Here is a 17,213-nt window from a genome sequence, read left to right as displayed (position 1 = left end):
CAGGTAAGAGAATTCCTGATTAAAAATATATGAAATATAATATTCCTATAATATTTTATATTTTTTATTTAATATTTAATATTTAATTTTATTTGATTTAAAATCAAATCTTTTGATTTAAAAATTTTAAAAAGAGGATCCTGTGTCCTCACTTTAATTCAAAATGAGGACACAGGATCCTCTACAAGAGAAAATCACAATAAATTAGCATTTGTCCAATTTTACAAATATTAGTGGGGTCTCGATTACACAATTGGTCTGTCCAACATGTCAAAATATCCTCCACGAGATTTTATCACTGCCTTACACAGACATAGCATTCTGATTCTGGCAATTGTAATAGTATCTTGACTAACATTATTCCAAGCAGTTTACAAAGTTTCCCATAAATTTTGTAAAGATGGGTAGACTTCAGGGATTTGAGGGTCTAGATGATCCCATAAAAGCTCAGTTGGGTTTAAGAAAGACCCTGCCCAGCTGTAAGCTATGCAGAGACTTTCTAAACTTTTTTCCACAAAGTCGAAATCCAGAGGATATTGCATTATGTTCAAGAATGTTTTTATAGCGTTCTTTTCTTAAAATTCCTTCAATTCTGATGATGCCACTCACTCCAGAAAAACAAAAGCAACCCTAGATCATGATGGAACCACCACTACCATGCTCACTACACAAAGGCACCATTTTTTTGTTCAGTTGGTCATCTCACATTAACTCTACACTTGGATCCAAATAATTCCAAACTTTGATTCATCTGTCCATGGTGTTTTTTCACTCTTCAAATATCCATTGTTGATCACTCTTACCCCAAGCCAACTGTTTCTTTCAGTTTTCTGGTTATAATAAAATTTTCAGCCCACTACACAATCAAAGTCCTGCTTGTTTAATATGAAGTTTTACAGTGGGTGTAGACCTGGGAGTTTCTCTGTTCCTATTGAACTCAGCTCAGATTTCAGGTCCATCAAGCTATAGAGTACATTTAGAAATCAGTGTTACAGTCTTATATTGTGCTTCTGTTGTTATGCACTTTCATCCTGATCATGATACATCCTTTAAATTGCCAGTCTCCTTGAATTGTTGTCGAATAGTTGTTTGTACTCCTTTAAAAGAAACACCTAGTTTTTTACCAATACTTCATGGAATAATTTTCTTTATACACAGTTATAATAGCACTTCTTTTTTATACACAGTTTCTTCCCATGTTTATCATAAAACTCACAAAACTTACATCAAACACTCTTTCTGAATGACAAATGTTCGATATTTTATAAGTTACAGCTCTTAACTTCTCAATTTATATTATTGCAAAACAGTAGAATCATCTACAATCTTTTGTAATATTGAAACAGTACTCCCAATTTCTAGAATGTTCTATAAATCATCTACAACATTCTACCATGTTTAGGAATCTTCTACAGCTTTCTGGAATATTCTTGCATATTCTAGAAATTTCTTAAATATTATTTCAGTTATTTGATTTTTATACATAATACAAAATATTTAAATAAAAATTGATAAACAAGTTGGTCTTATTTTAATAAAAACTTTGAAAATTAAGAAAAATGAAACATTATTCTAAACTTTTAGCATGATTACATGTAGATATATGTATGCACAGTAAGCGCTGTGCATATATAATTTCCAAATTAATCTTACTATGTTGTGCAGTCAATGCAAAATATGCAATCTTCATTTTCTTGTTTAGTACTGTAGTACATATTCTGAATTAGATTGTGTTATATTTCATTAGTAGAATTATATTAAATTTTCAAACTGTTCTTTGTTCTTTTGCTGATTTTAGGAATTACTGACATAATGTCCTTCCTCTCAATATAATGTCCGTTTTTTTTGGTCCCCTGGAGGGTGTTGCTGTAATTGTATTTATATATATATGCCTTACTGCATTCAATTTCAACCATGGAAAGATCTTTGCTCCTGCTGCAGACTGAGGGCTGAATATTCAATCTTAAGACTTGGACCTATGTTCAACTTAGAGAAAATACAATTATAGTTCTGCCTAAGTTACTACTATCTTTAGCAACTAAGGAGAACAACCATGAATAACAGTATTTACATTTAAAGTTAAACAATAGCCCAAGCCTTAAGGTCAAATACTCAGCCTTCAGTGGGATTAAAGAACTCCCTCCTCCTCCAAGATTGAAATTGAATGCAGTAAAGCTTACATATTTTATTTGATTTCAATTATTGCATTTAAATATATCCTTACATTCCTATAAGGTAAGGTACAGTCAAAAATTTTGGGGACTTACTGTTTTAAAATTGCTGCTTCATAGAGAGTTGCAACTTGTTGCAACATTTTTGGTGACATATAGACATAGTAACAAAACACCTGGCGACTCCGTAGCCAGGTGGGAAGGAGCAGCAGTGCATAGCACACGCTTCTTGATTAGACCGGGGTTCGAGCCCGTCACCTCCAAATATGGAGGATGCGGAAAGGTCAGGGAATGACCACCGCATATCCCGTAGCAATATGGCCTTAATTGCTAATGCTCCTAAAAACCAAACAACACAACACAAAACACCTGTTATTCTGCAGTCACTCTGAATTAGCACATCATGTAAAAGGTGTTTTATATGTTTGGTCACATTTTACTGAGTATGAAATTTGCATCAAATTTTGTTTAATATTATGAAAATGCAACAGAAAAATCACAAAATGTTAAAAACAGCATTTAAAAACCACTGAAATCAAACACTTTTCAGTGGTTTTCAAAGTGTGAAAAGGTTAGCTTGTCTTTCAAAAATAATCTTTGCTTTGATTGCCATTATCTTCTAAACCCAATGATTCAGTCTCATGTTCATGATCTGATCAAGGATGATTGATATTAGTTATTTGTAAAGTTGCTTGTGAAACTGGTATTTCTTATGGGACATATCAGTCAATTTTAATGCAAGATTTGGGAATGTGGTACATTTAAATTGAGTTTGTTTGTGCCTCACATTCTCACTAATGATCACAGAAGGCAGCAAATTCTTGCACGCCAGGATATTTGACAACATGCTGCTGCTGACCCACACCTTCTTTCTCTATCATTATTGGTAATGAATTGTGGTTGTACACTTGTGGATATATACTGTTCAGAGGACTGGGTATGACCCAGTCCTCTCAACAGCAGACTTTGCCTTCTCTACTGCTCAAAAAAAAAAACAAGGTAATCTTGATCAAATGTGAATATCATGCTTATTATATTTTTAAAAGTAAGCTTCAAGGAATTGGCATTTGCATCATGACAGTGCCCTATCCAAGTATATACCAATTCTTTTGGAATTGGTGTATGCCTGGACATCTCCTTGATGGCATATACCTTCTCCATACACAGTCTTTATACCGCCTTGACAGCATATACATGAATTGCAATGGAATTGGTGTATATGCTGTCAAAGACATTACTTTGAGGAGAGTCCAGTCAGCTAGCCAGTAAACTTCATCATTTCTCAAATATTAGCTCTATCCCTGAACTTTTGATCTCATCTCATATAGTGTTTTATAAATTATGTATATATAAAAATTTAAAAAAATCAACTATTGTATGTATTTATAATAGTTATTGTTTATTATAAATTCGTGTAGGATTTAGATCACCTGCTGAAGTTAAATAAAGCAGATACATTTCATCTTATTGAACTGTATTGCCTACAGCGACTAGAAGAACAGGTATATTCTTATATTATATGTAGATTTCCACTTATTAAAAATGTTTATTTTGATTCATGCCCATTCACAAATTATTTACAATTGTTATGTTGCAGATTTATCTCTTTTTCCCAAATTCACTTATTACTTCATTCACACTTTCTCTATAATTTTGTCTTTTTTAATTTTACAAGTTAACACTTAATTTAATTTTTAAAAAGATCAGCTTCCAGTACAGCAAACAGGCACTTGTTCTGATGTAAGCCAAGGAGATGATATATGTAAAAGTATAGACATGATTATTTTTAATCATAACATCAGCAGTGATTAAGGAAATTCAACTTAATCTTTGCATTTAGTTTCAAATTTAGAAATTTAAGAAAATCAACTAATGTATGAATTTATAATAGTTATTGTTTATTATAAATTCATATTTATCATATCACAAACATAAATAACAAGCAAAATTCAATACTGCCTTTTGCTTTAATCACTGTCTTCCAACATTCTAGGAATTAGCTAATTATTTTCTGGAGTTTTTTTATTGTCAGTTACAGAAAAAGTATTTATTGATACACTTAATTTATAGAAAGATAAAGTGCTAAGGTGTTATTGCTGTTTTGAGTTAAACATTTTCAACTCATCTGTGAGCAAGTGTTTTCCTGTAGTTTCTAAGGCTTGAACTAAAGTACTTTTTTGGCATGCAACAGATAGCTTCTTGATTGAAACTAGTGTTCTTTCTAGCTTTCTCAATGACTTATAAGGATGTAAGATCAATTATTCCCCAAAGCTTAAGGTTTGGGGAATAATTGATCTTAAATCCTCATAAGAACAGAATATAACATTGTGGGGGGGGGGGATATAGATACATGTTCATCTGATAATATGCATCAAAGTATACTTCACACATCTCAAAACTTCTTATTTTTTAGCTCTCAACTTCTGGTTTGTTATTGGCAAAATGTAGTAAAAATAGTAGTGATGTTTCAAATTAATGCGAAGCTAATTTGAAGGAAATAAGCTGAGATAACCCATCTGATGTTGCTTATTATTTCAAGGGATGTGTCAGGGTAAAAAACTATACACAAACACTTAGTTTTAAATGTATACATTTAAAACTACAGTAATGTCAGGAGTGTCATCAATAAAAGTGAGTGAATTTGAACTCCTGGTTAGGACAACCTAATGTTGACATTAATTGGGCTAGCAGAAATGTGATGTTGCCAGAAATAGGGGATGTTCAGTTTTACATATTTAGGAAGAATAAAGATAAACTGTCAAAATAATGGCACCCCAAATAACAGAACATTCAGGCTAATGGCACATTGAGAGTGGATGTTTACATACGGCACAGATGTCAAATTTACAGTGCCAAAAAAGAAAATGGCAAGTCACATGAGTACTGTATTTGTATATATTCACCATTTTCAAAGCAAATTCTGTACTGATATCATGGATTATACCACTGTTTTACATTTATTTTAAATTAAAAATTCCTCACTGTGGCTCCTAAAGTTAATAAACCTCATACAGAGAAGAAAAGAAGAACAATATTAAAGCATAGTGACAAACTTGATATAATCCAAGCTATTACACTAGGGTCACATGGAAAGTTAATTCATATACCCATGTGTATAGTGTGCCTGTTTTTCTGGATGAAAAACCCCAGTTTCTGTGGTAAAAACCTCACTGTCTATGCCTGAGACCAACTAACTCAGCCACAGAGTGAAAAAAAGCCCATAAAAGTTCCTTGTGTCATTGACGGGATTCGAACCTGAGCCTTTGGGGAGAACGGTGATGATACCACTGTGCTACCCACTCAGACTAAACTTGATATAATAAAGAAAATAGAATGGGGCATAAGCAGGAGTGTATTAATTGCAGAATATAACACTGGATCGTCAACATGTTTTTATTTTTTATGTGCAGTTAATAAAATTGCATTCTTAATCTCTCTTTGCTTCTTATTTAGACTCATTATTTCTGCATTAAATATATTAAAAATAAAACTTTCTAGATAACAGAAAAATCAAAATAATGGCACCCTGAATCCCCAAAGGTGCCATTATTCTGAAAGTCTACTGTATAAGGGTGAAGGTTGTGTTTCTTATCAAAAGCTTAAGTGTGACTGAAGCTTTCCCAGATTCACAACTTATGCATGCCAGCATAGAATCTGTGCATGTGAAGTAATTGGATGCTAAGGTCAAATAAGAGTGGCAGTATGCTACTGCCAGAAGGTTGTGAAGAGTATAATAAGAGAGAGAGAAAGAGAGACCACCCACATGTGTATGGAATGGGTGAACACAGACATCTTCTTATGAGTAATTTCAATTTGTCCCTTATTGAATGGAGCAAGCGAGAGGAAAACTCACTGAGGGACAGAAAATTTTTAAATAAACTAGATGACTGTTATTTGCATCAGCATGTTAAGGAAAATACTAGGGGAAGAATTAATCATTACCCATGAACCCAATGACATCATAGGGTTTGCAGTACAGGAAAAATTAAAAGGAAGTGATCACACAGTCCTTAGTTGGAAAGTGAGGAAAGAGGTTATGGTTGTTAAAGGTATAGGTTTTAATTTCAAAATGGGAAACTATGACAGCCCACATTCCCTCTACTATCTGGTTAGTTGATAGACTGGGTAGATAGCAGAGAGAAGGAAAATACATTAGAATTATGGAAAATCGTTAAAGCAATAGTCACAAAAGCCATGTATGCATATATACTATTAAGGAAATATAGCATGAAAAGGATGTCAAGATGGAGGAATAGAGTAGTCAAGAGACTGACTAGTCAAAGAGAACAGAATACAAGTAACATGGAAAAGTTACAGAAAGATATAAAGTAATGATGATTGTTTTGGTCTGTAACAACACCACAGAAAAGATTAGGTTGGCAAGGGCTGATATGAAAAATTACTGTCTAAGAGAGCAAAGAACAGAGACAAGAAATTTTTAATGTATGTAAATATAAAGAAAAAGGAAATGAATTGGATCCAACCCTTATCTAATGGGTGTGGAAAAGTCTGAAATAATCCAGCTGATATTGAGATGAATTGAACAAGTACTTTGCATCAAGCTTCACAGATAAAAACCCTTCATAGTGAGAGGAGAGGTTTTGTGAGTGAGACTGAACAGTATGAAATTAGCAATATTGAATTACAGATGCTTATTAGAAAAACTTTCAAGCCTAAAGGTAAGGTTCCTGAAGTTGATGGCATATACCCAGTAATTTTGAGGGGTGTAGCAAGAGAACCATTAAGGTTAATTATGAGATCATCATTGGACTCAAGAGAGATCTACTGGATGGAAAAAGTGCCACAGTATGATCACTACATAAAGGTAATTCCAAGAATGAAGTAGCAAATAACTTGGGAAATAGCAAACCCAAAATAATTAGGGAAAATCGTAATAATTAGGGAAAATCGCAATTTTATTATTATTATTAATAGCCATATGGTACAAGGAAGCCTGAGGCTTTTGCTGCACGAGCCAAAAAATATTCCCAAGTTACCCTGGGGGACAGAGAGAGAGAGAAGTAGAAAGGAATCACCAAGAAAGAGAAGAATGATAATATCCAGCTCAGGACCCTGGGTGTGCCAAGCCCATACTCACCAATACAAGGATATTTAGATAGAAATGAGATTCTGAAGATTCTGATGATTTTGTTAAGGGAAAATCATGTTTAACTAGCCTGGTATGCTATTTTGATGCAATTACTCATGATTTGGATGCAAGAAATAATTTCAACATTGTTTATTTTGATTTTAGCAAAGCATTTGACTCAGTCCTTTTGGAAGGTCACTATATAAGCTGGACTCTGTTGGAATCACTGATAAGATTCTAAACTGGATCGCAGAGTAGAGGTTTGTATGATTATTCAACAGATCACTCTAATTGGAAGTGGGAGCCACTGGGACCACTTCTAATTAAACTGATTTTTTGACTATTTCTGATTTTCTTAAATGACATCAACAAAGGGATAGATGGTCTGATGTTGAAGTTTCAGATTGGTTGAGGGGTTAATGATGAGTGTCAAGCAGCACTCATTTAAAGATGACTGGAATATGCTATTTCCTTGGTGTACACTTGGTTGAATTAAAAACAGTGTAGGAAGAAAGGAATTTGGGAGTTACAATACAAGCAGATATGAAGTTCTCTGAGGAGTGTAGACAGGCTGCAATGAATGCCCATAATGGCTTATCAATCATTTGCCTATGGGGGGGTCACAATCCTATGGTATAAGAGAGTTGTAAAATTGAACTTGGAATTCTAAAGTATAGAGACCACCTAAAATAAGACTTCAAGCTTCTTGAAAGGGTCTAAAGATGTACAACCTATATGGCACCTGTAGAAAAATGACTTTGAATATGTGGGGTACATATCTTGGTAACTAAACCTGGGGGAGGGGCATATAGACCTCAATCAGGTCTGTATGGCTCTGAGAGGCACATTAAATTGAATGAATGTAAATTTTTCACTGTTATAAATGATTCCAAACAAGGAGTCATAAATTACAGGGAAAGGGATTTAGACTGGACTGTGGAAAGTTTTCTTTTAGCCAGCAAGTTGTTAATTAATTATCAGCTCTCCATATTTAAAATACTGACAGCTTAGAGAAATTCAAAAATCAGCTGAGTAGTTAGGAGTGAGAAGAGAAATACATGGATTTTTTATATATTTATTTTTTATTTTTATTATTCGTTTTTACATATTTTTATTTATTATTATCATTATTTTTGACTAATGTGGAAAAAGACTGTGGCTGCTTTGCACTGTATGGCTAATACTAAAATTCAAAATTATTTTTAAACAATAAACATGACTTAATAGCAAATTCTGTTGCACTTTATCCAGTATTAGTGGAAAGACCTCTTGTTATATACATAATAATAAAACTTTCACAAATTTCTACAAATTACAAAAAACAATTTTTTAAAATTTTTTTCAAAAAAAAACAAAACCTAGAATATTTATCTCAAGTAATTTAGAGCTAATGTATAACCATTTGGCATCTCACATATGTCCTATATCACATATTGTGAAGCACATTACCATAAAGTTTGTGTCAAGTTTTGACTAAATTTACAACAAATAATATTTGTGCATTGCCAAGATAAGCACCACTGTTTGCCATAAATGCATGACACAACTCATATTGTGAAGTATGATGCAAGACCTATGTAAATATTTGTAAGGCATAAGAAACAAGATAATACATTTATAATACTTCAATTTGATGCAAAAGTGTTCTGAGAAGGCAACTCAGAAAAATTATGAAACCCCTATGAACTAGGATTGCTTTAAAAGAAGACTTGCAGTTTCAACAGTGAAATGTCTGAGAGATATATTCCATAAATTACTTATATAAGTTCACCAAAGAATACAAGTTATCACCACTCCTAGGGATGATCTAGCTCTATAGTAAGTAATGTTTCTGTTGCTACAAATGTAAGTTTATTAAATAATAAAATGATTGGCTTATACTTCATTAGCAATGTAGAAATAGTTTGAAAAGATGAAGTTAGTAATATAACGTTTTTGCAAATATCACTAATTATTGAATACAGCTCAGTTATTGTACAGTGAACATTTTTGCAGGGCGCAAAAAATTCATGGCTTCCATGAAATGTGGTTTTCTTTTCAACAAATTTGGCTCTTTTGATGAATTTCTACAAATTTTGTATTCTCCCCCCCCCCCCCACCAAAATTTTTTGGCACAACTTTTGTTTTAAATTTTTTTTTTGGCTGTTGAGTGAGTGAATCATAGAATCTAGTGTACCACTATGCATAAGTAAAATTATTACTTTAAATATATATTTTGTTAATCGCATTATGATCAGCCTGTCTGTGATACTTGGGATCCAAGTAGATCACACAATTCCTGAGGAAATTGATTATAGTATCAAATATAAAATTGCACTTTTATGTTCAGTGTACAAGTTTTAGCTTCTGCAGACTGTTCAGGTATTGATGAGGAATACCACAACTTTCTGAAAGTGATAAAGCCCAAGAAATCTATAGGTAAAAAAAAATCCAAATAAGAAAAAATTAGTCAAGAAACACTTGTCATGGTGAACTAAAGACGACAAATGAAGAGCAAGATAAACACTGACAAGGATAAAATTGAGTATAGTGAGTTATGGAAAGCCATTGAAAATGACTCAGAGAGGACATGAGAGGATTTAACACAAGAAAAGTAGAACAAGCATTAAGGGAAAACAAAGATTAAAATCAGCAACCATGAGCAGTAATACAGAAAGAAAAATGATCCTGAAACTGAAGAATAACAATGTTGTACTTATAAATAGCAGAGAAGGCATAATTCAAATAGCAGAAGACTACTATAGAGAATTAGACAAGGAGGGAGGGAACGGTGCCAGCAGTGGGGAAGATGGATCACAAATTAGTAACACACAACATGAGGTAGAACATGCATTGAAGAAAATGAAGAATCAGAAAGCCCGGGAGAAGATGAAGTTACTGTATTATGATTTGTTAAAATTGGGAGGAAGAAATATGACACAGAAACTGGAAAGACTCTTCAAAAATGCATAAGAAAAGGCATGACTCCTAAGGAGTGGAATAGTGCAATCATAGTTTTGCTGCATAAGAAAGGAGATAAATCAGAAATTGGAAATTATAGACCAATTAGCTTGTTATCCCACATCTACAAGTTGTTCACAAGGGTCGTTACTAACAGATTAGGAAGAATACTTGATGACCAAAAGAGCAAGCTGGCTTTAGGACAGGATTCTCAACTATGGATCACCTTCACATAATATCACAGCTAATGGAGAAAACAAATGATATAAAAACACCATTATGCCTTCCTTTTGTGGATTATGAAAAGGCATTTGATTCCATACAGCATAAAGCAATGTTTCGGGCCCTGGAAAGACAAGGCATAGATACCCCATATATTATGGGTATGAAGAAAATATATGAGAATGCTACCTCCTTTATTAGACTTGACAAAGACAGTAGCAAATTTAAAATTGAGAAATGAGTTCAACAAGGAGACACTATCTCCTAAGTTTTTTACTGCTGCCCTTGAGGAAGCTTTCAGAAGATTAGACAGGTCACAGAAAGAAGTCAATGTGAATGGAGAGTACCTAAACCATCTATGGTTTGCAGATGACATTGTGATCATAAGCCATAATCCCAAAGGATTAGAGGAAAATCTTAATCAGTTTATATCTCTGTTAGTAAGGATTTCGGACTAAAGATGAATATGGCTAAAACAAAAGTAATGATGAACAAGTATGCCACAGGAAAGGATATAATCATTGAAGGAGCAGTAATTTAAAAGGTGGATTCATATTGACCTGGGACAAGTCATTAGCTGTAATAATGATAAATGGCTGGAAGTCAAGAGAAGAATAAATTTTGGATGGATAGCATTCAGGAAATATAGTCACATACTGAAGAGCAATATCCCAGTTTGTCTGAAACGTAAAATAATGAACCAGTGTATACTCCCCACCATGACTTATGGAAGTGAAATTTGGGCACTCACCAAAAGAATGGAAGAGAAGCTGAGAACTACACAGCAAAGAATGGAACGAATTATATTGGGAATCAGACTGTTAGATAAGAAGAGAAACACGTGGATTAGGCAGCAAACTCAAGTAAAGGACATTCTTATCAAAACTAAAGAATTATAATGGTCTTGGGCAGGACACATAGCTCAATGACATGATGACAGATGGACTAAGAAAATAACAGAATGGTACCCAAGAGGAGCTAGAAGAAAACCTGGAAGACAACGACGGAGATGGACAGATGAAATTCACAAGTTCGTAGGTAGTAAATGGATGGCCATTGCACAAAACAGAAGGGACTGGAAAGTTGCTGCAGAAGCCTTCATCCTGCAGTGGATCAAAAATGGCTGATGATGATGTTCAGTGTACAAATTTTCAGATTTCCTTTTCTCCACTACTAGTTGTTTCTAAGGGTAATCTGTTTAAGCAGACCAGTGAAATTCTGTGCGTTTTTTTATAATGATGCAATGAACAGTTTTTTGTTTTCCGTTAGTGTAGTAGGAATCCTTCTTTAAAAAAATTTGCATAATATTATGGCAAGGGAAAAAAAAGAAAGATTTTTCCTGCCTAAAACAGCTTTTCTTAAAACAAGTTATTTTTGAACCTGATCATCTGAAGTGTTTAGACATTCCTTCAATTACATGGATAATATTGTATTCAACAGTACACTCACATTCAAAGACAATCACTTAAAAGCCAAATATTGATGTTCTGCAGAGACTCTGTAGGAATTAACTACCACTAACAACTTAATTATTTTCTGATTTTCCCAGAAAGAATGATTTTTTGAGCTTATCACAAGTAGCACCCTAATGTTTCATTTCCAATGAACAGTATTAATGAGTAGCAATCTTTTTTGAAATATAATGATGTAATTCACAGCTCTAATTATAACTTATATGATAATATAATAAATGTGTTGAATTATTATAATTATAATAATTATTTGAAACACAATTTTTTCTTGTTATTTCTAGCAAAAACTTGAAAAAACCAATTTTGGATTCCTGACAGTTAAAGCATTTTATAACCATTCAGTTGAAAGCCTCTGTGTTGATGGTAAGAAATTTCCATTACGATATGAGACTTTTAGTGTTCTTTAAAATGTTTCATAATTTTTATATATATTACCAAGCGAAATTATGTTTTGCTTTTCTAAAAAGCTATTATGATATAGAAACATGACAAAGGAAAGTCTTATCCATCTTTAGCTGGTCATTGGATAGAATTTTTATTATAGTTTTTCACTCATGTTCAATTCACTTTATTAATTAATTGATAATCATTAAATATCATATATATAATGATTAATTAATCATTATTTATTAATCTTAGTGATTAATAAATCATTATTTATCACTAAGCACAGCTCAGTTTATTTAAGCCACCGTTACAATACTATTGGATTGTAGAGAATATATTTCTCAATGCAATAGTTGAGATTGAATAAAATTCATACATTTTGATTTCATTCAATGTCAGGTTGCAGAGAAATCTTTCTGCTCAGTTACGCCTAATTTCCTAATTTCTTTTTAAATCATATAGCATCACTAGAAAAAGGACTCCACTGTACATTTAAAAATCTGAGACATGTCCAGGACAGCTTGTATACTGATCTCTCAGCTTCACTTAAGACACTCCAAATTTTTTTTTTTTTTTATTCTTATTTGTTCAAGGTTTGAGTATCATAATGGTACTCCTTTTTTGATGAACTAGAAGAGATCCAGAAAATGTTTGTGAAGCATTTATTGTATAAATACCATTGTGCATTATCATGCACCTGAAAAGTCTTCTTCCATACTCTAAACTTCCACTCATAACAACTGCAACAGTACACACTAAACCAATAAATGATAGATAAAGCTTTTGAAGTTGTTCCCCATAAAAGACTGCTATACAAGTTGAAGCATTGTGGCATTGTAGGAAAGTTACTGCTGTGGATAAAGGAATAGTTGAGTGGCAGAAAACAGAGGGTAGTTATAAATGGCACTGCTCTTCGGCTAATGTTATTAGTGGAATCCCTCAGGGTTCAGAGGGCGCCTCCATAGCCAGGTGGGCAGGAGCAGCAGTGCGTAGCACACTTCTTGATTAGACCGGGGTTCGAGCCCGTGACCACCAAATACGGAGGATGCGGAAAGTTCAGGGAATGACCACCGCATATCCCCGGAGCAATATGGCCTTAGTTGCTAATGCTCCTAAAAACCAAATAACTAACAATCAGAGTTCAGTGCTGGAACCTTTCTGTTTTCAGTATTTATTAATGATATTGATGAAGGCATATCAAACTTACTGTCTAAGTTTTCAGAAAATGCAAAGATTGGTGGGGGTGGTTAATGGCAGAAATCATGGCATACTACTGCAACAAGACCTAGCAAAATTTGGGAGAGGGGCTAAGAATTAACAGTAATCCCAGAATAATATACCAACTGTGTGGTACCATGCCCAAAATGATGGTGAATGAAAAAGATCTAGGGGATAATTGTACAGTCCAGCATAAAGTTCTCTGAGCTTGAGAGTCTACTAGAACTGTTCATTCAGTTTTGTCAATGATATACAGAAATGCCAGCAGGGACAAGGAGGTGATTATAAGGCAATGGTTAGGCCACTTCTTAAGTATTGCATACAGGTCCGGGAACCTCATTTTAGAAGGGAATGCAAATCTGTTGGAACGGATGCAGAGAAGAACAACAAAACTGCATTTCTGTAGATTGCAGGTTCTGGAAACTTGGCATCAGTGAGGAGACCTGATTGAAGTGTTTAATGGACTAAGTAAACTAATGGCATCCTTACTCTTTATCTGAAAACACACATAAGGGGACATAAATTTAAATTGAAAAAAGGATGGTTGCAAAAGTGATTGTTGGAAAAAACTAAAGTAAAATTAAAATAAAAATAAAGTACAGTAAATAAGTGTTACTTAAAATAAAATCTAGTATCCTGATAAACCAATAAAATAAAGTTTAAAGTATTAACAATTCTAAAGAAGAAAAATAAAATAAAATGAATGATTACAAGTGATTATTATCCCAACCAGTAAGGCTTACTTTCAGCCTACATTGACACCATGAATGTAGACTAAGAGTGCTACTACCTATATTTTTTTTTTGATTTGATAGTTGTTGGCGCATCGGCTTCTGTGGCCATATTGCACCTCCCAAGGTTTTTGCAGTACTTTGATCCAAGCCCGAGGCGGGAATCGAACCCGCGACCTTTGGGTTGCCGGGCAGGTACTTTACCCACTCGGCTAGCCCAGTCGGCATGATAGACCTATGGGGGACTGTTAACAGAGGCCGCCGTAGCCTAGTGGTTAGGCGCGCGGGTACATAAGTACACGTGCCTTGAGTGACCGGGGTTCAAGCCCGTGACTACTGAATACGGTGCTGTTTCTTGTATTCTATCTATCTTGTCAACTCTGACCGTTTGGTCGTCCCGGAGTATAAACAGAAAAAAAAAAAAAAAAAAAAAAACTGTTAACAGCCTCAACCTAGACATCCGTGCTGATACTACTTTTTTTCAAATGGCCTTCTATAGCAATATAGTGGCTTACCTCTTTGTTCCAGTATATTATTTTTCACCAAACAACCTATTTAAAATGCTTTAAAAGGCTTTTAAATTGGTGAATGAGTTAACCAGTCTCAAGAAATGGTATGACGTTTCCCTTATGATGACGTTTTTTTTTTTTTTTTTCATTCCGCAAAACAAACTGACCGTGAATGCATGCAATTTATAGACCTATATAACTTATATGACTTTTACAGACTCATTTTTTAACTCAGTGCTTACATGAGACAAATTTAACCCAACCCTCCAAAGAGCAAGAGAACAGAGAGAATCTTCAGCACAAAACCTCCTCCATTCAGGACTTCCTTTAATCTCGTTTACTCTATATGCTTCTCTCATACTCCATTACCAAATGTCATTCTCATACAATGGTGGACTTAATTCTGGACACTTTGCAAATTTCAATATTTAGGTTTTTCAAATATTTCATGTTTTATATGTAATAGATATTATTTAAAGTGCCAAATATATTTAAGGTTGATATTTACAACTATTATTACAAAAGTTAACACTATTTAATGATATGTAAATTTGCAATAATTTCTTTCCATTTCATTTGTACAGTTGAATGGCTGAAGCTATCACAGCCACATTATCATTGTGTCATGGCACTCACAGTCAAATTATACATTTGCATTTATGCAGTACTTTGTTTTATGATTATTTGTTAGTAGTTGTGTAAAACTACTGGAGTGTAAAATTATTCTTAAAATATTTCCAGACCACTTTGTTTATTGAATGTATAAAATGACATCAAAGGCAATTAAAACTGAATTAAAAGAATTTATTAGTCATCTTCTAAGTATAGCAAAGCAGTTACACTTTGTGAGGAATACCAGTGGCACATCCAGAAATTTTGTTTGGGTGTGGCTCATATGTTCCACACTGTAGCTTTTACAAGCACCAACATACAAGTATATGAGTACAATTACTCATTCAAAATATTCACTGCCACAGGACCACACATTCTAGCAAATCACCTGCATGAGCCCATACTAATTTTGAGAACTCTTGTGAAAGAGTTTAGGTCTACGACCTCCTCTGTCATTTTCAGAAATGATATGCATTTTACCCGTAAGTTTATACACTTACTATTGCATCATATGTTCATACCAAATTTCATTAACATGAACTATTGCATTTTTATCATTTATACCTTAATTTTGTCCACCAGTGTATAAAAATTTAATGAACACTTCTCTACATAAAAATCAACAATAATTCATTCCTAACTACTCTGAGGAGCTCACATTAACTAGAATTTCAAATTTTGATATAAACTAAGAAATTATAATACATATATTTGGCCACTAGTCTTTCAGCTCTCATTGATGTGATTACAATGACATAAAGGAAATAAAATAAAGATTTACATTTCACTCTTGTTAATGTGCCTACACTGTTCTATCACAGATATGCATGTATGCTGTGTGACATCTGTCAACTTGTGTATCAGTATGCTCCTCAACTTTTAATAGAAACTAATCTGAGGCCTTTTCAGCTACAGATTATGGAATCTTTCAGGAAATTGAAATGAAGTTTTTGAAGCAAGATAGTTACTATTGCATTGTGCTGTTTTGGTAAAGTTTCAGCAGAGATGATTTTGTGGTGCTAATTGGTTACCTTTACTTAGCTAATTTCTAAACAAAGAATTATCTAACTTGAAGACATATGTTTTGTTTATTATCATAATATTATATGGTTACAATTTCAGTAACTATGTTGTGATACAAAATTATTAACTTATATTAAATAGCTTGACAATTAGTGTATATATATATATTTATATATTTTTTTTTTTTTCAGTGTTGAATGCACGAGACCTCCTGCCTTTAGATCCAACAGGTGAATATTGTAATATTTTTTAAACTTAATAGGCTATGTTTTTGCTCAATTTTTGATATTTAATGTTAATTTTTAAATCATGTCACCGAGATAGTTTAATCCCTTTAATTCAATTAAATTTCTTTTGATTAACTCTCTTTTAATTGATAATGTTTAAATTTCTTTATCTCCATGTTTATGAGATCCTCCTCCTCGCTTCTTAAATGAAATCTTCTAGTTCTGCAGTTTGAAAGGCCAAATGCAAAAAAGCTGTGAGATGTGAACTAGATGGGATCAGTGTTGTGGAATCCTTTAAATACTAGGATGATTAGGATTTAAAGGTTCTCTTTTATAAAAAATAAAACAAAAATAATAAAATATTTGATATCTTTACAGGCAGTTATGTACCTTTAATGCTATAAAATTGAACTAAACATGAAAAACAATTCTTTTAACATATCTATATATTAAATATATATACCTATTCAAGTAAATATTTATACCGATGTAGATTTGCATTCATTCCTATACAATTGTATGCTAATCTAGAATCAAGACCAGGTGCTATTATAACCAGTTAGAAAAGGCATCATAGACAAGGCTTTCTTGTATCTTTCTTTAATGTTTGAA

General features: G+C 33.2%; 1 protein-coding gene across 1 annotated transcript in view; it reads left to right on the top strand.

The window, feature by feature from the left end:
• Nucleotides 1-17,213, top strand: part of LOC150076771 (BAI1-associated protein 3-like) — a 350,663-nt gene that overhangs the window by 301,038 nt on the left and 32,412 nt on the right. Inside the window, exons 28-30 of the mRNA XM_090386647.1 lie at nucleotides 3,590-3,673; nucleotides 12,176-12,257; nucleotides 16,566-16,604. Of these exons, the coding sequence (XP_090242773.1) occupies nucleotides 3,590-3,673; nucleotides 12,176-12,257; nucleotides 16,566-16,604 (205 nt within the window). The remainder of the gene's footprint in view (nucleotides 1-3,589; nucleotides 3,674-12,175; nucleotides 12,258-16,565; nucleotides 16,605-17,213) is intronic.

Source organism: Mastigoproctus giganteus, chromosome 12 (genome assembly GCF_048544385.1).
Source record: "Mastigoproctus giganteus isolate SK-2022 chromosome 12, ASM4854438v1, whole genome shotgun sequence".
Taxonomy (NCBI): domain Eukaryota; kingdom Metazoa; phylum Arthropoda; class Arachnida; order Uropygi; family Thelyphonidae; genus Mastigoproctus; species Mastigoproctus giganteus.
The sequence above is the reverse complement of the archived record's forward strand: the minus strand, read 5'-3'. Positions and strand labels throughout refer to the sequence as shown.